Source organism: Girardinichthys multiradiatus, chromosome Y (assembly GCF_021462225.1).
Source record: "Girardinichthys multiradiatus isolate DD_20200921_A chromosome Y, DD_fGirMul_XY1, whole genome shotgun sequence".
Taxonomy (NCBI): Eukaryota; Metazoa; Chordata; class Actinopteri; order Cyprinodontiformes; family Goodeidae; genus Girardinichthys; species Girardinichthys multiradiatus.
The window spans coordinates 22434602-22456912 of NC_061818.1; the positions used below are offsets into that span (position 1 = coordinate 22434602).

At 38.3% G+C, this 22311-nt stretch overlaps 2 protein-coding genes across 3 annotated transcripts in view; one reads left to right on the forward strand and one right to left on the reverse strand.

Annotated features, from left to right (window-relative positions):
- The first annotated feature begins 598 nt into the window (after positions 1 to 598).
- On the forward strand, positions 599 to 13125 carry LOC124864789 (voltage-dependent calcium channel gamma-5 subunit-like). Its single transcript, XM_047359696.1, has 6 exons — positions 599 to 803; positions 3543 to 3834; positions 6761 to 6847; positions 11604 to 11744; positions 11832 to 11977; positions 12865 to 13125. The coding sequence occupies exons 2-6, from the start codon at positions 3639 to 3641 to the stop codon at positions 13123 to 13125; spliced, it is 831 nt and encodes a 276-aa protein (XP_047215652.1). The 5' UTR covers positions 599 to 803; positions 3543 to 3638.
- Positions 13126 to 15062: 1937 nt separating this feature from the next.
- Positions 15063 to 22311, reverse strand: part of LOC124863764 (cytohesin-3-like) — a 45347-nt gene continuing 38098 nt past the window's right edge. Inside the window, exons 10-14 of one of the 2 annotated variants that reach the window (XM_047358235.1) lie at positions 22106 to 22182; positions 20538 to 20609; positions 20291 to 20445; positions 17584 to 17742; positions 15063 to 17543 (exon numbers count right to left, since the gene is read on the reverse strand). In XM_047358235.1, the coding sequence (XP_047214191.1) occupies positions 17670 to 17742; positions 20291 to 20445; positions 20538 to 20609; positions 22106 to 22182 (377 nt within the window). In that variant the 3' untranslated portion in view covers positions 15063 to 17543; positions 17584 to 17669. Of the gene's footprint in view, positions 17544 to 17580; positions 17743 to 20290; positions 20446 to 20537; positions 20610 to 22105; positions 22183 to 22311 lie in introns of both variants that reach the window. The other variant, XM_047358234.1, reaches the window with a different exon arrangement.

Below are 22311 nucleotides of genomic sequence, written 5' to 3' on the forward strand. Positions count from 1 at the left end.
AGCGGTAGAAAATGAATCATTGAATTGAATATATATATATTATTAAAAGTAGCTGCCTAAGAAAGGTTTCAATCTAAATCAGTGAATTTCCTTTCACAGTTATTTTTTTAACACATTAAAGGAATTAAAGGAACAATTGAGACATTTTTATATGAATCGTGTTGTATTTTACCTGTGTTTGCTCAAGATTCGTTACAGCTGATACATCATTAAAAACTGTTTGGTTAGAAAGAATTGCTTATAAAAAACCATAAGAAAGGTCCAGAAGTAATAAAAAGACATTAATATATATATATATATAAGAGCTAGGTTGCTATGTTGCTCTACAAAAGTAAATCACAGCATGATGTCCATCATTGCAACATCGGTCTTAAAGCTCAGTGCCGCTGACCTTGGATGAAGCATTTACACAAAGTCGCTTTTTGTAAATTTAGGCAACAATTTGCTGATTAAATTCAATTTGAATCAGGCCATTCTGACCTAAAGACTTAAGAAGTAACCATTCCTGTGGTAATTTGCTACACATTCTCACAAACTGAATCGTTTGAGGCTGCAGCTGCTCAGCCTCCCTCTCTGCTTGAAGAGAGAGCAACAGAAATCATGCAACAGAGCAGGGCCAGGCAGCTTTCTCTCTCTCTCTCTCCTGTTGGACTGTAGCATCGACACGCTGCTTCGTCCCCGTCACCTCAATGTTCTCCAGAGGATTTTACTGATCACTGGTGAATTTACCTGAGTATTCCTCCATTAGGGCTATTTCTCTAACTTTCAGCAGCAAGATTTCGTGCTCAACACATTACAGACAGGTAGGAGAAATCTGAATGACATAATCATTGTAGAAACAGTTTGTTGCATGCTTTTGGTCATATTCAGGATTTTACTATTTTCATATCGAACTTGTGAGATTTTCTAGTCAAGTTAACTGTTTCTTTCTTGTTGTACACTCCACTCTCAGTAGCATTAAATCCAAGCAACTATACTAGAAATTTGGTTTCTTCAGCAGAAGTGGATTTAAATATCTGCAAAGAGGGTGAATCTGCTATGATTATTGATTATGGAATTTCTAAATTGATTTGACAAAAAAATTATTAATGGAAATTAATTTTTAACTGTATCCTGAAACCTCAAGATATTGATATAAAAACAATGATTCTATAAAGTACAGGTAGATAGATTAGGTATTATCATCTCTGGAACAATTTACATGATTCACTCAGTTAAATTAACATAATCTACAGATTTATACAGCACCCTCCACAGTTCCTGACATGCCTGGTAAATATGTAGAAAATCCTGACAATAAATGTTAACATAATCTCACTCTGAAACTTGGAAAAGTCAAGCTTTTAATTTGAGGACTTTTCAAGAAATCATTTCTGTTTTATTTGGCTATTTTAGATCATTATGCTGTTGAAAGAGCTATTGATGAATAATTTAAAGTTAATGGCAAAGGTTTACTTGATTTTTATCAAAAATGTCTTGGTATTTCAAAAGTCATGATTACATGCATTATTAAAAGATTTACGGGGAAGAGAAACAGGCCCACAGCATCACACATCCTCCACCTTACTTAACTGTGGGTAAAAGGGGCTTTTCCACACATTCATCATTTGTTTGTTTCAGACCCAGATGAAATATTTGTCACCAAAAGGTTCAATCTGAGTTCCAAATGACCAAAGCACATTGTTCCAGATAAATGTACTTTAATTTATCAAACTCCACATGCTTATGTTTGTGATGGTAGGACCGACAGATTTTTTCCTGGCATTCCTCCCAACTGCTTAGCATGCAGTTAGCATTAGCATCTAATGATAGTTACAGAGACTTGGTGACCCCAAGATACTAAGCTGTGGACATTTTTGTACCTCCCTTCCAATCCTGCTGTGTGTGTGTGTGTGTCAAGGTGAAAATTCCCCCTGATACTCTGTGGCTTAGAAAATTGCCCCACATTCATATGTGTCCCAGTGGGAGATCTAAATCACCACCTTGGCTCTTCAGATGACGTCTTACTATGTGATCCTTCATCCAAACCTGCAGACTTATTGTGTCTGTGCATGACTACCCTTTCATCACTGGCTGAAAATGTCAAAAACACATCCTGGATTTTAAATACTTGAGCATTCGTATTCACAGTATTTTAGTATGGAGGCTCAAAAGACGTGAAAAAATGGCCTCCTTTTTATTACGTCTTTTTACCTGGAGTCAGACAGGACATGAATAGAATTAGAAACACACAATAAATATAGTAAAGGTTGCTCTCTTGCACATCAGCTGAAAACAAATCTAAAATAAACATTAAAGATGTTGATTCAATCCTTCCTCATTTTGATGAGCTGACTTTTAAACATGGTCGGAAACGTCATCTCCATCTTTAGGTCAGTTGTTTGTCATCTTTCCCCCCCACAGTCCTCCTACATTTCCCTTTTTTCCCCACAGTCAAGCTCACAAAGCTGAACACTTGTAGACACATCTAAAACCCTGAGATCATTGTTAGTCCAAACCCAGAGAGGTGACTATATGAAGTACCTGCTGTTTTTTGCTTTCCTAGAGAATCTCCAAAGCCTTGAAGGTTTGCTTGGAGGTTCAATTTGAAAATCTGAACATTGTTTACTGGCAGTTTAAACAGGAAGAATAAAGTCATGGTGACAGGTTGGTGATCAAACCAAATAGAAACAAATGCTTCTTCTTCTCTTTCCTGGTGTGTATAGTCTTAGTAAAGTATTTATAAGCCTTGAATTTCTTTACATTCACAAATTTTTTAGATTTTTGGGGGATTTAATGTAATTGACAATCACAAACACATAATATTTTACAAACATTTTTTGTAAAAATAAAAAAATTCAAAGTACATCTGTATTCTGTGCACGTTACTCTGATAACCCTAAATAAATCCTGGACTTCTTTCCGTCCCCTGCGAGATATTCAAAGCTTGAGATATTGTTTTATAACCAAACCCTATTTTAAGCTTCTCCACCACTTTCTCCCTGACCTTTCTGCTATGTTCCTTGGCCTTCATGATGCTATTTATTCCCTAATGTTTCTAAAAAACCCTCTGAGGCCTTCACAAAACAGCTATGCACTACTTTGTTTTGGCCTCTCTCTTAAAACGTTATTACATTGAAGTTTGTGGTTGTAACATGACCAAATAAATTTGATTTACCTTTATCATTACCTCAACATATACTTATAAACATAGAAAGTATATGAAGAATTATGTAATGTCCATCTCTGCTTAAGGAGAAAATATTATATATTTTTGAATATTCCTTCCCAAAGACAATCATTTTTCAAAGTGATCCAAAACAAATAGAATTACTAGTTAATGTGTGAAAAGGTAAAATGTGTTAAAGCTGTTTTTCATTATTTGTTCATCTCTAAAAACAAATATTTTCGGTAGCAGATAAAGTATAAGACACCATTTCATATGACTAGTTATTTATATGGTGGATATTCAATTATTATTTTAAGTATAATTTGAGATTTCCACTGATGCATTTTCCACCTTTATCTGTGCCATTAATTTTCCACATCTATCTGCCTTTCAGAATTTCATCCCTAAAGGCCCTTTTTAACCTTCGCCTCCCTCCACCATACTGCTCCAGGAACCAGTTTTTCATCATAACGACTAGCTTGTGGAAGCCATGAGTGCATGCAGCAGGAAGGCTCTGACTTTACTCAGCAGTGTCTTTGCAATCAGCGGCCTGGGGCTGCTGGGAGTGGCGGTGAGCACAGATTACTGGCTCTACCTGGAGGAGGGCGTCATCATGCCTCTGAACCAGACAGCTGACATCAAAACTTCGCTGCACTCAGGTCTCTGGAGAGTCTGCTTTCTGGCTGGTTGGTAACTTATATGCACTATAAGGAGTGATGCTGAGATTTGTGATTAATTTTGACAGTTTGCCATCTGCTTAGGTTTTGTGAGAGTGGATTTCACACTCACTTTCAAAGATGTTCATCTTGTAACTGTGGCAGCAGAAGAGATCAGGTGGTGTCTCACTGACGTGATCAACCCACTGCAGCTTTGATAGTCACATAATTGACATTCACAGTGACTATGAGTAAGTGTGGAACAAGAGCAACTGAGTACAGTTTTAGTCACACGCTTTAATAGAAGGAGAGTTCAATGATGCAACATATTACACATAAACAACAAGCTTCAAGAGAGGGAAGCCTCCCCACTGTGCCACAGACCCAGCTGGACCTTGTATTACCCTGATTGAGTTACATCACATCCTCTCTTCACAGCATGCCATGCAGTCCACATTTATGTAAAAAAAGAAAAGAAAGTGAAGACAAACCCTGAGAATGAATTTTCTATCTGCAGCTGAAGGCGAACATTTCCACAGTAACCATTAGCTGATGAAGGATCTTTTCCTATTTTTTAGACAATTGGCAATCAATCATATTAGTAGTAATGTGTCAGTTGCTGTACCAGACAGGCAGAGTTCACTTAAATTGGTTGGTTTCTTTGCATAGTTTATATATTTTCACTATGACAGCTTCCCATTCCTGAAACTTGATATTTCCTGTCTAATTCATCATGGTACAGCTGGGACACCCAGTTGTTTCCAATTTTCAACCATTTGACGAAAACTGTCCTCCTTGTTAGAACGGAATTTAGTGATTAAGATTAAACCAGAAATCCCCCCCAAAATCAACACTTTCAAGCTCAGAAGAAATTTACTGACACCCACAAGGAGAAGTTAATGCCTTGTGAAGAAAGGTTTCTTGCTCAGAAAAGACAAAGTTATTTGATCACAACAGCAGGAAGAATGTCCTGGAGTCCTGGTGGTGCTTTCAAAGCTAAAAACACAACACCAAGTGTCAAGCATGGTGGTGGCAGCAACGTCCTGGAACTGTTTTGCTTCCAGTGAATCAGGTGTAATGACCAAAGTGAACAGAAGAAAAAAAAAGGAGAACTTCTTCCAAATTCATGATTATGTGTTCCAACAGGGCAATGCTCCCACACATCAAAACTGGTTTGAGAATGGATAAACTGGGCGAACATTATGTTACTAATGAAAGCCCTGACCTAAAAACTATTCAAAATATGTGGACCATGCTTTAAAGTCAGACCAAAATGTTAATTTTACCTCCGCCTTCCTCCCTCCCTGTTGGATGGAGTAAGGGGGAGTCAGATTTAGCCTAAACCGGTTCAGCTATGGTTGAGGTGCAAACACACCCTCCATTTCTGTTACCTGTATGACCCCTTCTCTTTTCCAATGGTTATAATCCATCTGACAGAGAGCGGTATCCTGATCCTTGTGGTTTTTAATATAACAATGGCCATCAGTGGGTTCTAGATGGACAAACTTTATCAGTTTATTATTTTACTTAGTGCCCCTACACGTGGCCCGTTCTGGGGTGGCCGGGCTCTGGTACTCGATGGTTTGGTCTGGCCTCCCTGGCGGCCCTGCGCCATTCCAGACCCTTTGTGGGGTGCCTTGAGATGACATTGTTGTAAATAAGCGCTATATAAATAAATAAACTGAAACTGAAACTATCTGTGTAGTTATGCTGCTATAGGCTTGGGCTGCTGGAGGACATAATGACCACTTTCACCCTCTTCGCTACATTCTCACACTACTCTCTAATTTTGCATTATTTGCTGTTATTTCAGCTTTTAACCTTGTTCTCTCTATTCTCTTTCTAGAAGCTACACCTGGCCTGACTCTGTGTCTACCTGTGACACCTTTCTGGAGAAGGGCATCGTCCAAGCTGCTGCTGGCAACAACTTAATGCTCACCTTCTACCGATGATCCACATAGCCCTGTCTTTTAGTGTTTAACCCTTTCTCTCTCCTAGATATAGCAATTGACTGAGCTTTTACTGTAACTAATTATATGTGCTCTCTTTCAGACTCTAACCTTGAAAACTGGCTCAGAGTTTATCTGTTCTTTCTTTCTAGATGAAACGACTAAAGGAGCTGCATCCATTAACATTTACTTTTCCTTCTCATAGAAAGTACTCCTGGATCAGTGCTTCTTTGTTCTTTTTGTGTCTCTGCTCTGTTCTCTCAAACCCCCAGTGGGTCGTGTCAGATGGCCGCTCACACTGAGCCTGGTTCTGCTGGAGGTTTCTTCCTGTTAAAAGGGAGTTTTTCCTCTTCGCTGTCGCTACATGCATGCTCAGTATGAGGGATTGCTGCAAAGTCAACGCCAGTGACTGTCCACTGTCTCTACATGCTCATCCAGGAGGAGGGAATGCTGCAAGTCTCTGACTGGATGCAATCTGCTGGGTTTCCTTAGACAGAAAAACTTTTTATCCAATTTGAATAAATGACTGAATCTGACTGCACTGTTCAATGATTAGGGTTAATTGGAATGTATGTACCTGACTTTTGTGAAATGCCTTGAGATGACATGTGTTGTGAATTGGTGCTATATAAATAAACTGAATTGAATTGAATTGATTTACCAATCTAAATTTTTTTAACTCTACCAATACTGGTGAGAACAGCAGTATAATATTTAGAATTATGCCAGGATTTGTGGTTTCTCTGCAACATTGTAAGGGACACTTAGCTAATAATCATTTGGGATGGATGCACATGTTTGAAAATATGCAGATCAGAGAAAATCCACCACATTTACCAAATTTGCACCAAATTTATATTTTGTTTCAGCAACTGCCAGCAAAAAAAAAAAAGAATTCACCGAAAACACAATTAAAGTTTTACAAACCAATCCGTGTCCCTGCAGTAATTGAACATTTTCCTGAATTTAAAATTTCTACAGCCTCTCTTATTATCCTCTCGTCTCAGGTGACGAGTCTGGCCGCTGTTTCACCATTGAGTACATGATGCCCACGAGTCTCCAGCTGACGTCAGAGTCCACAGGAAATGTGCTCAGTGAGTATAAAGGAAAACCGAAGCTTTAGGCAAATGCATCTCACTGGTGTCGTTAAGGCCTTTTGTGTAACCATCTGGAGTATTATTCTGTGACGAGGACTTGTTGTTTTCTAATACAGTTCCATTCAGAAATACCTCATCTGAAAGCATCCACCAAGACGAGTCATCAGAAACCTCGTGTTCCTGCCTGCTCCTCTCCAGAATACTTATTGGCTCCTCGCAAACCATCAACCGCACAATTCCTTCATTGCAAATCGGGTCAAAATTGAACAGATAATGTAATAACTGTAGTGAGTCATTTAATTAGCTCTCATGATGTGCTCCATATGAGTACAAGATGTCGTAAAGGAGCAGAAAAAATGTATCCATTCACTTTTAAGTCAGAACTCCGTTTCAGCCTTTTCCAAAGACTTCTACTCATTTGATGTAGAGTGAAAAAATTAAAACCAAGGTAAACAGGTAGAGCCAAATTTTTAATAAAGGTATTCTTTGCCAAACAGTAAAATGCGCAACAATGTCTGCTGTTTCACCTTGCTTATTAAAAAAAGGTAATAATGCCACATAAGTTATAAGATCTCTGCTTTGCCTTCATTTCAGGACAATGGTCACAAAAATCTTAGTATTGTGGAGTCATGATGTCAAGTAATATTTATTTTTATTGGTAGGATGACAAGTGGACGCCAACATCTTGAAACTGGAGTAGCTGGAAACAGTCACAACAATATATACTGTTTTGAATTGCATTTTCCATGAGGGTTAGAGACATTTTTTTTTTTTCCACTCCTGGCAAAGATGTATTAAAGAATTTATCTTTTATTGCAGTAGCATAAACTCAGACTGAAAAATGGCTAAAAACCCAACTTTTAAATCAAGTACCTTTATTCCATATGGGAAGAAAACTGCTTGTTGAAACACAACTGCTGTTGATACATTTTACAACCCCTTTTTTTCTAATGAAACCGCATCACTTAGTCATCTTCCATAACATTTCTCAAGTTTGGAGCATAGAAAAAGAGGAATCTTTGATCCTCTTTCAACCCTCTTCAACAGTCTCTGTTCAATTCATTCATTCAGTCAGTCAGTCAGTGACAACAAAATATGCTCCTCTGTCTCATGTCTAAATTTGCTGATGATTCTGTCATTGTGTCACTTCTTTCCAGAGAAATCTCTGAACATGGCTTGGTTGTCAATGACTTTTTAAACTGGTGTGAGGAATCCTTTTTAAATATTAATGTCAATAAAAGAAAAGAAATGTGCATAGAGTTCCACACACCGATCTCCCCAGTTGTGATCAATGACCAAATAGTGGAGCTGGTGCTACAGTATAAATATCTGGGAATACTCATTGATGAAAACCTGAGTTTTGAGTTGCAGGTAGATTGTGGGGTAAAGATCGTAAGCTTCGTACTTTTAATGTCAGCTCTGTTTTTATGAAGACATTTTATTCTTGTTTTTTTTTTAATCTGTTCTTACCTTTACTTTTATTTGTTGGTATGGGTCACTTTCCATCAAAAATAAGAATCGTCTGCAACGTATTATCAAGGTTTGCAGTAAAATTGCTGGGATATCTCTTAATGTTTTGAGTGACCTTCATAACTCTAGGTCTTTCAAGAAAGCTAGGTTCATTTTGGCTGATCCTAGCCATCCTCTGTGGGCAGAATTCTCGCTCTTCCATCAGGACAGAGATACAAAATGCCATATTGTAAGACAAACTGACTGAAAAAATCCTTTATTCCCACTGCTATTACCCTGCTCAATTCCAGGTCCACATTGTAAGGACTTAATTTTTGTTGTTTTGTTTTGTTTTTTGGTGTGTGTGGCTGTTGTTTTATGTTTTCATTGCTGTCTGCACTGCAAATTGCCCCTTGGGGATAATAGAGTTTTACTTGACCTGCCTTGACTTGACTTTATCTTAAAGGGATTGCTGGGATACCCATAACTGTGCCATAATAAAATAATTATTACTTAATGTGGGATTTACACTGGGTAAATGGGTAAACTCTGAAGGTTTTTCAGTGTGAAATTACGCTACTGCAATAAAAGATTGTTATTTTAAGGCTTTTTTGTTTACACATTTTCACACATTTGTCCATTTCTTTATGTTTTGAATTCACCCACACTTGCTCCTTTTCTGTCTGTCCAAAGTTCACCTTAATTCACTAAAACTGTCCAGAATCCAATAAGTGAACAAGTAAAGAAATGATCTGTATTCTGCTCTTTATCTTTTTCTGATCTGTATTACATGGCAGGAAACTTTGCACATTTAGCAAAAGAAACAAGTCTTTTTTTATTATTATTACTCAGTTGGCATTTCTTTTAATCCTATTTATTTCTTTGCTTTTCTTAAAAGCTTGTTGTTAAGAGGGGATCTTTACAAGTTCAATTGAACTGAAGTCCTGGTAGTAACCGAACCTTACCACAATATGTTTCAACATATGCCCTAGTTGCTTTTAAAAGATTGATAATTTTCATCACTTTTCATCATGGTAGTTTTTATGGGAAAAAGAAAAACACATACAGGTCCTTCTCAAAATATTAGCATATTGTGATAAAGTTCATTATTTTCCATAATGTCATGATGAAAATTTAACATTCATATATTTTAGATTCATTGCACACTAACTGAAATATTTCAGGTCTTTTATTGTCTTAATACGGATGATTTTGGCATACAGCTCATGAAAACCCAAAATTCCTATCTCACAAAATTAGTATATTTCATCCGACCAATAAAAGAAAAGTGTTTTTAATACAAAAAACATCAACCGTCAAATAATCATCTACAGTTTTGCACTCAATACTTGGTCGGGAATCCTTTTGCAGAAATGAATGCTTCAATGCGGCGTGGCATGGAGGCAATCAGCCCGTGGCACTGCTGAGGTCTTATGGAGGCCCAGGATGCTTCGATAGCGGCCTTTAGCTCATCCAGAGTGTTGGGTCTTGAGTCTCTCAACATTCTCTTCACAATATCCCACAGATTCTCTATGGGGTTCAGGTCAGGAGAGTTGGCAGGCCAATTGAACACAGTGATACCATGGTCAGTAAACCATTTACCAGTGGTTTTGGCACTGTGAGCAGGTGCCAGGTCGTGCTGAAAAATGAAATCTTCATCTCCATAAAGCTTTTCAGCAGATGGAAGCATGAAGTGCTCCAAAATCTCCTGATAGCTAGCTGTATTGACCCTGCCCTTGATAAAACACAGTGGACCAACACCAGCAGCTGACACGGCACCCCAGACCATCACTGACTGTGGGTACTTGACACTGGACTTCTGGCATTTTGGCATTTCCTTCTCCCCAGTCTTCCTCCAGACTCTGGCACCTTGATTTCCGAATGACATGCAGAATTTGCTTTCATCCGAAAAAAGTACTTTGGACCACTGAGCAACAGTCCAGTGCTGCTTCTCTGTAGCCCAGGTCAGGCGCTTCTGCCGCTGTTTCTGGTTCAAAAGTTGCTTGACCTGGGGAATGCGGCACCTGTAGCCCATTTCCTGCACACGCCTGTGCACGGTGGCTCTGGATGTTTCTACTCCAGACTCAGTCCACTGCTTCCGCAGGTCCCCCAAGGTCTGGAATCGGCCCTTCTCCACAATCTTCCTCAGGGTCCGGTCACCTCTTCTCATTGTGCAGCGTTTTCTGCCACACTTTTTCCTTCCCACAGACTTCCCACTGAGGTGCCTTGATACAGCACTCTGGGAACAGCCTATTCGTTCAGTAATTTCTTTCTGTGTCTTACCCTCTTGCTTGAGGGTGTCAATAGTGGCCTTCTGGACAGCAGTCAGGTCGGCAGTCTTACCCATGATTGGGGTTTTGAGTGATGAACCAGGCTGGGAGTTTTAAAGGCCTCAGGAATCTTTTGCAGGTGTTTAGAGTTAACTCGTTGATTCAGATGATTAGGTTCATAGCTCGTTTAGAGACCCTTTTAATGATATGCTAATTTTGTGAGATAGGAATTTTGGGTTTTCATGAGCTGTATGCCAAAATCATCCGTATTAAGACAATAAAAGACCTGAAATATTTCAGTTAGTGTGCAATGAATCTAAAATATATGAATGTTAAATTTTCATCATTACATTATGGAAAATAATGAACTTTATCACAATATGCTAATATTTTGAGAAGGACCTGTATAATAGGAATACTGTCAGTCAGTCATTTTCTACCGCTTATTCCATAGTGGGTCACGGGGGAGCTGGTGCCTATCTCCAGCAGTCTATGGGCAAGAGGCAGGGTACACCCTGGACAGGTCACCAGTCCGTCACAGGGCAACACACAAACAACCATGCACACACTCATTCACCTAAGGGTAATTTAGAGTGACCAATTAACCTAACAGGCATGTCTTTGGACTGTGGGAAGAAGCTGGAGTACCCAGTGAGAACCCACACATGCATGGGGAGAACATGCCAACTCCATGCAGAAAGACCCCTGGCTGGGAATTGAACCCAGGACCTTCATGCTGCAAGGCAACAGTGCTACCAACCACACCGCCGTGCAGCCTATGAATACTGTTCTTTTGAGAATTCATTGAAAGAGATTATTTAACACTAGAATCTCTTTGAAAAAGACTTTCAGCTGAAGATTGGCTTTATGTTCAAGTGTCTGCAACTATCTTGCAAGCCAAAGGTGGAAAATATTATGTTTAATATTAATATTTTAATCGACACCCTCATATTTGTGCATTTTTGATAGAAACAGCATGATTTAGAGCACTGTAACTGTAGCCTTTTTGTTCTATTTTATCTCCTGCTCCTCAGAGATGATCCGTTCAGCGACTCCATTCCCTCTGGTCAGCCTCTTCTTTATGTTCATTGGTTTTGTCCTCAATAACATCGGACACGTCCGTCCTCATCGCACCATCCTGGCGTTTGTCTCAGGAATCTTTTTCATCCTTTCGGGTACACAGATGTCATGATTTTTTTAAGACTCTTATATGTTTCTCTTATTTCCTGACCATGTTCATAAAAGGACTCTCCGTATTTCAGGACTGGCTCTGGTGGTGCGTCTGGTACTGTACATCTTCAGTATAAATGATGAGATGCTGAACAGGACAAAGAGCAGTGAGGCCTGTTTCTCCTATAAGTATGGCTGGTCTTTCGCCTTCGCCGCCCTCTCCTTCCTGCTCACTGAGGTGCAAAAATGATTGTAAAATCTTCTGTATTTTACTGCATTTAAGCTGTCATTTCAGTAGAAATCATATTAACATTTATAAATACTTAATAAAAGTTCAATATATACATAAAAAATTTTTTAATATATTAATATTTATAAATGTGTCCATAGTTAAATTAAAAAAAAATTAATAATAGATACACAAATAAAAGTAAAAGGAAACTCAAATTTAATATTAAAATTGCAAGCAGTTATTTGAGGCAATAAACATTTAGTGAGTTCAGTCAGTTCTTTTAATGTAGTTTATTTGTCAGGAAAATGTACTGGAACATTGAATAAAATAAATTTTTTATCTCTTTTCCATTCATATATATTCATAAATAATAAATTCATGTCAATTTTGAATGCCCATCATTTAGTCCTTGCTCCGCCCTCTCATATACAAAGTCAGCATAATAATCCTCCAGAAATTATTTCCACATCTCACCACAACTTCAGGCCTGAAATGTTTACAGAACTTGAGGTGGTCAACGGGGAAACTGTACTGCCCTCTGCTGGTCATAATGAGCAGCTGCAGTGCTTCATTAGACCCAATATGCTATGTTTTATGGAAGACTTCTTGTCCGGAGAAATTGCATTTATACAAGCTAAAAACAAGAAATTATCAAGATTACAATTAATAAAAACGGTAATAGTATTTTTATTAATGTTTTATTTACAAAACATCTGTACAAATATTGAAAGAATATTAAAATAACAGTATCCAGTTTGCATTGTAATACTAGCCTTCAGTTGTTATTTTTCAGTTGTTATTTTTCAGTGTTTGAGTTCCTCAGTATTGAATGAATTTTCATAAACACTTCAATGAAAACTATTTAAAATCATTATTTTTTTCTCCCACTGCAGAGTGCAGGAGTCATGTCTGTCTATCTTTTCATGAAGCGTTACACAGCAGAGGAAATCTACCAGGCTCGCCACCCCAATTTCTACCGGCCTCGGGTGAGCAACTGCTCCGAGCACTCCGGTCAGTACCTCCACCCAGAGTCCTGGTCGCGTGGACGGAGCCCCTCAGACATCTCGAGTGAAGCCTCGCTCCAGATGAGCGCCAGCTACCCTGCTCTCCTCAAATGTCCTGACTATGTCCAGGTGTCATCCTCACCCTGCTGAGTCATCAGAGGCCAATTAAAGGTCACTAATGAGTCTCATAGAGTCAAATAGTTGAGTGAATAAAGAGGTTTCATTTATGGTAAAGAGACAAAATAATTAAGTTTGAGCCATCGGTCACAAATCTTGAGTTGGTTTAGTTTTCTATCAGGTCAAAAATATATTCTGCAAACTACTTTTAGTTGAAACAAGTGAACTAGAGGAAGTCTGCAAGTTAAAGTGGTATGCTGAAAAAGTAATGGTTTAATGTTTATTTATAGTGAACTATTCATAAACCTTAAACTTTTTACCATTTTACTATGTTACAGTACAACCACACACTCCAGTGTATTTCATCAGGATTGTATGGGATAGACCAACACAAAGCAGTGCATAGTTATGAGGTGGAATGAAAATGATGCAGAGTTTTGTGTTGGTCTGTCACACAAAACTCAAGTAAAATTTTGTAAAGTTTAAGATTGTGAGATGACAAGATGTAAAAAAAAATGTTTTTAAAAGTTTACAAAGCACTGCATGTACTTTGCTTTATTTGTATTTTAGCACATTATTGTTAGCTGTGGGTTGCGAGCAATGTGTAAAAATATGTATTACTACATACTATATCCAAGGGATGCAGAATGTATTAGTAGTTAATGTTTCATTGACCTTTTTCCCTTAGGGTAAATTATTTCGCTCCCGGAGGCCTAAATGTTTCTTTATGATTTTAATAAACACTGATAAATAAGCAATAAAGTCAAAATGTAATGGAAAAAGCAATAGTCTTTAATGTCTTTGTTAATATAATTAACACAGTACAAATTGGGATATTCTTAAATTTGATTATTCTTGTCATATCATTCACATCTGATAATTTCATTTGGTTCTGCAAGGAGTGAATGAAAACACATTCTGCATCAGAAATATGTGGTGTGTTAACAGAAATCACAAGAGGTTTTGTGATGTTATTGTTAGTATCCAGTATTGTCCATTTTAAACAACAGGGAACAAGTTAGAGAAACTATGTTGGCAAACATCACTTAAAAGTCTCAAAAGACATTTCTCTATTTTTCACAGCTCTGGCCAGTTATAGCAGTCTGTTTTGTATAGTTAAAGTTTTTTTTAAAAACATGAACAGATGTTGGACATAATCTAAATCATTACGATAACAATAGTAAATAACTGAGTATTGTCTAGTATTTTCTTGACATACCTTAATATTACAGCAAAATGCCTCAATGCTTTTATGATCTCTGTGGCAACTGTGATCCTCTACAATTTACATTTTCATGGTTCAGTACTATCATATGGACGTGTTGGTGGAGGGATAAAACATTGAGAACGGGACACAGAATAGGGTCTGAATATACAAATCTTTTTCTTACTCTCATAGTTATCCAGACCTGGAAAATAATTGAATCAGATTCCATACCATTTCCTGACTGTAAGGAAACCTTGTTAAAAAACAATAGTTGAAGTCCCAAAAGGGTCTTATTCTTTGTGAAACCGTCCAGTGCAGATGTTAAATTTTTTGTCTATTTCCATTAAGACTATATTTTATTTTGTAAGATTAAATATTTGCAAATGTATAACAAATTAAACTTGTGCAACACTGTATGTGGATCAATCTTAGTTTAAAACAAAAATTCCACCTGAATTTATTTTAACTTTTGTAATTTTAGACAAACTGCCTGTAGGGGGCACCAATGTTCCATTTAATGCTCCTTACGTCTTTTTGCAGAAACACAACCTGTTTTTCCAAACATGTCCTGTTCTGCTTCCTGTTTGCTCACCTGGTTGCATTCAGTCAGCATCACAAAACTACACAGCCTTTCTCTACACTTAAAAGGTAATGGAAACATGTCTTGTCAAAGTGTTTTCTGTTACAAGGCTTAAAACTCCTTATTTATGCAAAGAAGTAGGTCAAAACGAGCGTCAATAATGAATATCCTTTGAGTCTGCTATAAGTATTATGTATACTTTATGTAGATACACGTAATGTACAACGTGACCAACAGCTCTTACAGACAATATAAAAATTAATGCAACCACAAACCCACAAAGGGCTGCAGAAGATAAAATTATGCCCTTATATCACAAGGCCTACATTTTATTTTACAATAACATACAAAACTATTGGTGTCATTGACATCTTTATCAGTTATATAATCATCATCCTAAACATGAAGCATCATATTCACTATAATCTTTCCCATTATTATAAATATAACCATCTTTTTCTCATCAGTCATGGCTTTTAAACATCTTTGTCACAGTTATTAACCTAGATTCTCTTAATCACTTCAAATGTCATTTTTTGAACCAAATGATTGTTTAAGGCTTTTGCAAAGAAGACCCCAAACTTTAGCAAGATGCAAACATGTTACAGAGTGTGCATACTACAACAAAGACAGTAAAACCTATACATTATATATACACATACATAACTTAGGCATACATTATTTAAAATTTACAGGGAGTAATAATAAAACCATTTCACCAATAAAAATAAATAATAAAAAGAAAGCTGGTTATTATGTAGAAAAGCAAGCAACAATCAAATGCAACAGGATCACAATACATCAACCTTCACTAACATATGCAGTAGAGAAATGAAAAAAAAAACTGGAAAAAGCTTAATCGGACTGGTACCAACTGGGTTGCTGCAGAGCAAGAAAACAAACCCGTTTTTAGACTTAAAAGGCTTTCTGAAAATGAAAGTGCTGCTGAAGTCGTAATCCTTAAGATGCTCAAGAAAACATATCTTTTAAAATATTTTACGGTATTAATAACTGCTTAGCGACAGCTAATTGGCATAAGATATTGTTGAGTATAATTTGCCTTCAAAGCACAAAACAAGTAAGCTGATGCAGCTTTTAGGGACTGCCATCCTATGAAGTACCAATCAAAGTAAAAAAGGTGTTTCTGGGGGGCTGTTCTGCTCTATACAGCTGGAGAAAACTCAGATTACTCTGGGACTTTTTCTAGCATCTCATTACAAAGCAACTGGGGGTCTGATCTTTTTTCCCTATCATTGAATATATATCAATCCAAATGCTTTTACAGATCATGCTGGACATCTTGATGTTGAAGTTGTGACTGAGTGGAGAAGACACAAACTTGAATATTTTTAATACTAGAGAGGATGAATCATATGAAGTGCACCAATGCCAGAACGTTTTTAAATGGAAATAAAAACATTTTAACATGTTGAGACATGTGGTTTATTCAGGTTGTTAGAGAACAAGAGAGAGTGGGACTTTCAGCAGATAACAGGAAGGCTAAATGGAGAACAGAAAAGTTGTTCCAGTTCAACCATTTGAGCTTTTTAATCTCTGTCACTGACCATACAGGCCACTGTCCAAAACTGTTGGCAGCCTTTTGGTAAAGATCTACATTCTCAAGTGAAAACACATGAAGAATGCTGTTGCAGCAACGCTAACCTCATTAATAAGACGCTAAACACAATTTAAAATGTCAACTCCAAATATTTTGTTTCAAAATTCTATAATCTTGTTTTTACAGCGACGGCACATAGAGTGTGACATCGACATTTCAGCATGAGTGCCTCCAAGTAGTCAGATGATTATGATTGTGTGATTCATTCAGCTAATAGCCAGTGATGACCTAAGTTTCACTTTCAGTCTGAAACATTCAGGATCTTCAGAAGAATGAACAGCCTACAGAACATAGCATGAAACTGTGTAAGATTGCTGGGTCGTTGGAAGCAGGGCATCATGTTTTCCAATGGCGTTAAAACAAATGGCTGGTGTGTAATGGTGTGGTAGGGCAATAAAGATTACAACTTCAGGTCTAAAAAAAGTTATATTTGAAGTCTCATATTAAAGCACCATTACTACTTAATCATAATAAAACAAAGTATACACATTTCAAGTCTCAGCTCCCAAAGAAAAGAATGACATCAGCCCAGCTGAATATAGACTCCAATGCTCTATTTGACACCTTTTTTTTCTGAGGTTACTCTGAGCAGGGTGCCAGGAGAGAAGAGCTCAGCCCCAGAATGAGATGATCAGCTATGGTTATGCTGAACTGACTCAAACACCAACCCTTAAAAATGTGCATCTGTTTCCTCACCCTGTTTATTCTTTGACCCCAGTGTTGATGGCCAACCACCTGAACTCTGGTTTTTAGTTTCAACAACCATTTTTTTAAAGCACAGTGGAGGAAATACTTGCACACTGTATGCAAACAAACTTAACATGCACACTGAGGCACACACATACAAAACACAAACGAAGTTCTCTATAATAACCCACATGCATGCATGTGCACCTGAAACATGGCAGTTGTGCTTTAGGGGGGAAACAGAAACATGTTTTAGTATCAGTGGGGGAGGGGGGGTTTGACATTAAGGGGACACAAGCAGGCTGGTTCAATTGTTTTCTACTTCCTAGTAGTGTTTATGTATTCCCCTCATTTATAGAGCGTCCAGTTTTGTCTGCAAGTCAACAGGAGTTTCTGAGATCGACCAGTTTCGCAGCATGTCATTTATGTCTTCATGAATGCAGAGGAAGATGGAGCACTTTGGAGCTTGACTTGACTGTCTCTCTTCACTTCTTGTTGGCGATGCGTCTCTTCCTGGTGGCCAGCATGTCGTAGAAGGGGTCTCTGCTAATGCTCGCCCTGGAGAAGCCAATCAAAGGACAGAAATCAAACAAACAACGCCACATGAGAGGAGGGTCTCAAACACCCTTGATATGGAAATGGGACACATTTATGCAGACCCCTGCCTTAACCAGATCATAAAAACAGAAAAAAAAAGTTTGCGCAGTGACCTAGTTAGGTTTCCATGGTTTCAGAAGATGAGCTCCATCTCCATGCAGAGTTGTTTTTTTCTTCTTTCTCCAATTTGGAAGAACCTCTTATGAGTTCCCTCTTCCAGAACGCAGAAACACATACAATCCCACACATTCCCTCTCACTCCCCTGCAGGTTTCTTGGCCTCAATGGAGGGTAAACAATTGTGCATACGATTCCTGGCTTTTTTCTTTATAAGGAGCAGTGATGGAGAGTTACCGTCAAATGAGAGTGAGTCAGGAAGCCTGTTGGGCTCAGCTGAGAAGCCCAGTTTCATGGCTGCTAAATCCTGTTAGCACCAGCACAAAGAAAGAAGAGGCTAAACCCCCCACTGTGCCTATTTCTGATTCCCTTTGTAACGCCACACGATAAAGAAACATGCTGCAAACCATGACTGTGCCCCTGTTTCATAACGCTTATTGTCATTTCTAATGAAACAATGACTACTGTGGAGTGATCAAGCACAAGCAAAGCAGCCACAACTAATTGTCATTTCCCTCCATCCATTTCTGTCCTAGAAAACCCAACGTATCTAATGGAACATCAAAACTGAATAAATTATTTCAACATAATCTGGATATGTGTGCTTGTGACCCAGGACAAGCAGTGCGTTTCCTTTGCCATCATGGCTTCTAAAGAAAAAAATTGTGATTTCCATAAAAAGCCTTTCATCTCCATAGGACCAGAGTCTTGTGGACCCCTCTGGTGAAGATGTGGCTGCGAACGGATCAGACCCAGAGCTACTTTGCTAAGTCACCCCCATAGTGCCAGACACAGTCACGTATCCCTTCATCGTTTCCAGAGTAAATATGCTTTAATGGTATGGACACAAATTGATGAGGAATTGCAAAATATTACAGCATAAAGGAGCTTTGTTCTGCTGAGCAAACTTTCTTTGACTTCACACCACCTTCAATACAGGCAATTACCAAGCAGCTAATACTTAGTTCATAGACTGCCAATCTGAACTGTGAGTAGGACAGAGTGCAAATGTTTTACTATCCATTAAATCTTCTCACAGTTTGTCACATAACTGTGAAGAGAGTAGTATTGCATGTATGTGTTCAGGCCCATTTTATACTGAAAAGACTGACATCCTCTTACAAGGATAGGATGGGTAAGGACAGCATTAATTAGAAGCAGCCAAGAGGCCCAAGGTAACTCTGGAGGAACTGCTAAGATCCACAGCTCATGTGGGACAATCTATTGTGGTGCTCTGTCAGTATTAAGCTATTTGGTCTTCATGTAAAACACTTTGAGTTGCGGAAAAGTAACACTGCACATGACCCTGAACACACCATCCCCACAATAAAACAAGGTGGTGGCAGCATCATGTTGTGGAGATGTTTTTCTTTAGCAGGGACAAAAAAGTTGGCCCAAGCTGATGGGAGGATGGAAGGAGTTAGATACAGGACAATCTTAGAAAAAAAGCTGTTAGAGGCTGCAAAAGACTTTAGACTGGGGTGGAGGTTCACCTTCAAGCAGGACAACAACTCTAAACATACAGCCAGAGCTACAACAGAATGGTGTTAGAATGGCCTAGTCAAAGTGCAGTTCAGTCCTTTATCCAATCTGTGTATCTACATAACCTAATCTGACTCAGATTGAGCAGTTCTGTCCAAAAGAATTGGTCAAGAAAATACAAATTTTCCTTCCACTTCACAAAAGTGCACTACTTTGAATCTTTAATCGATCACATAAATTCCCAATAAAATTTGTTGAGGTTTGTGATTATGGCACGACAAGACGAAATAATGCAAGACACTGTTCAAGGCTCAACAGTTGAATAATTTTTTTGTGTGCAGTTCTTTTAGACAGGTCAATGACATGTAAACTTAAATCCAACCGGATTATTAGCAAATAACACAGCGTGAAGTCATTTCTAAAGCTCTCATTTAGCAATCAAATCTCAGTTGCCTGCGGTCTGCATTCAGTTTAAAGATAAGCAAACTGTTCTGAGTGAAATCAAACATCCAGAAAACAAGATAATATCCATTACTTGTAGCTAGCTCAGATGAAATTTCTGAAACTTTTTGCATCCTTCTTTAATATTAAAACAAAATTTTCTGCTGAAAGCTAAATAAAAGCCATAGCAAAATCTGGGATTTTGCAGCAGAAACTCAGAAAAAGGTCAAACGTTAATTGTAAACTGAAACCATTTCAGCGCTCTGTAAATGTCTATCATCTGTGTAACCTGAGAAAAGTTGACCTTATCTCTCTTTCGTGTATTTTTGACAGAGAATGTTGTTTATTCAGTAGAGGAAACCCTGTAACCACAGTTGTTTGGGCTGATAAAATCAACATTTACAATTGTAAAACGCAAATATGATTTCTTTTAAGGTGGACTGTACCAATATTATCAGAAAGAAACTTACTTGATAGATTTTATCCACTCCTCCTTTTCCTCAGGCGTAGGTGCTGATATCCTGTAGACCACATGGTTGCCCTCGACAACGCGTCCGTCTGCCTCAGTCTTGCAGGCTTTGATCACCTGGCCCTTGTGATTGGGGTTGTATAACTCAAAACAGTTCTGGTGGAAAAGAAAAGAGCAGAAAATTAGCGTCTGGCAAGGAACATTTTCATAAACACCACAGTGAGACAGACATGCAAACAAAGACTCACAGGTTTCCGGGGCTCCTCAACTTCCCTAATACTAAGGTTCTCCAGTGGGATGATCCCACGAGGCTCTTTGTCCTATAAGAGTTAAAAAACAAGAGAGGAGATTAAACAAACAAGTGAATAGAAAGTAATGACATTAGGAATCAATAATGAAAGATCACAAATTGAAACGGGAAAAGCCTATATAATCTTGTAAAACTGACATTAAGAATCAAAAGAAGGGGGAAAAAATCCAGTTTGACATGGTTCGAAGCTTTGAAATCAACCTCATGTTTTACCCTCCTCGTGTCCTCGCTGCTCAGATATAAAAGCGGATAATGCGTACTTGCAGCAGTCAGACAGAGGACAGGATATAATGATAGTGTCCTGAAGGATAATACCGGGGTATGGAGAGGACACTGCTGATGCTGCAGTCACACATGCAGCCACTTTTAAAAACATCCTTAGCTGAAGGCACACAGTGGGGGGGATATCAAGCAATTAATGACTGAGCAGAACACTATTAAAAACAATTACTAACATTCAAACCAGAAATGTAGGCACAATTTCCTCAACTATAAGTAAAAATCAAAGAGAAATTCCTTATCTTTCCTTAAAAGCATAGGGTGAGCAGGTGTCTTCAACTCCAGTTCTTTACAAATTTTAGATGAATCTCTGCTTTATGTCATTAAATTCTGCAGAAGCCTGGTAATGAGCCAGTTATTATAAGAGCATGCACTGTTAAGAAACATTATCCTAAGCTTCGTAAATGTTGTGCCGCGTAGTTTAATCCATCAACAGCCAATTTCCCCATGGTAGCTCTGGGGGACAATTTGAGATCCACAGGTCAGGTGGGAGAATATGTTGATTGTAAAACTGTTAGTTATCCACTCCATAAACCTGGCCTTTATTGAAGAGGCAAGAAGAAAGCCACATCCCTATGGTGACCCGTCATGGTAGCAGCATCATGCTGTAGGGATGGTTTTCTTAAGCAAGGAAAGAGAAGCCAGTTAGAGTTGATGGGAAGATGGATGGAACTAAATATGGGGCACACCCAAGAAGAAAACCTGATAGACGCTACAAACGACCTGAGACTGGGGTGGAGGTATTCCCTCCAGCACAACAGCGACTGTGAACATGATGTCAAAGCTACAATGGAATGGTTCAGATTAAAGCATATTAATAGGTTAGAACGGCCCAGTCAAAGTCAAGGCCTAACTCCAATTGAGAATCTGCGGCAAGACTTGAAAATTGTTGTTCTGAGATGCCTGAAAATTCAGTATTTTATACAGTACCAACTGGTATTGGTCTGTCACATAAAATCCCAATAAATTATAATGAAGTTTGTGGTTATAAAAGGGACAAAGTTTGAAAAAGTTCAAGGGGTATGGGTAAGGCACTGTAAGTGGAGAAATGCCCCCTCAGTACTTGAGTCACTTCAAGATCAAACACCATAACCACAAAAATGAGTGCAGCAAACTTGAAGCATTTAAATGAAGATTACTGTCTTGAACCGATCCGTTTGTTCTAATTAAAGATTAATAAACTTCCTGAACTCAATACATAGTTCTTGTTCTCGGAGGAAGACTTACTGTTGTGTATTCGAAGTAGTAGAGGCAGTTGTCCGTCAGGATGAACCACCTTCTCTTCCAGGTTTTCACTCGGCCCCCTGACGGGAAGAGACAGAGGAAATGGGAAATGACACAACAGCAATAGCGATAGACTGGCTGTCTACCCGTCAGGACAAAGAGCTGAATATGTGAAGGTCTGATGAAGCATACTCTCCAGCTTCCTTACA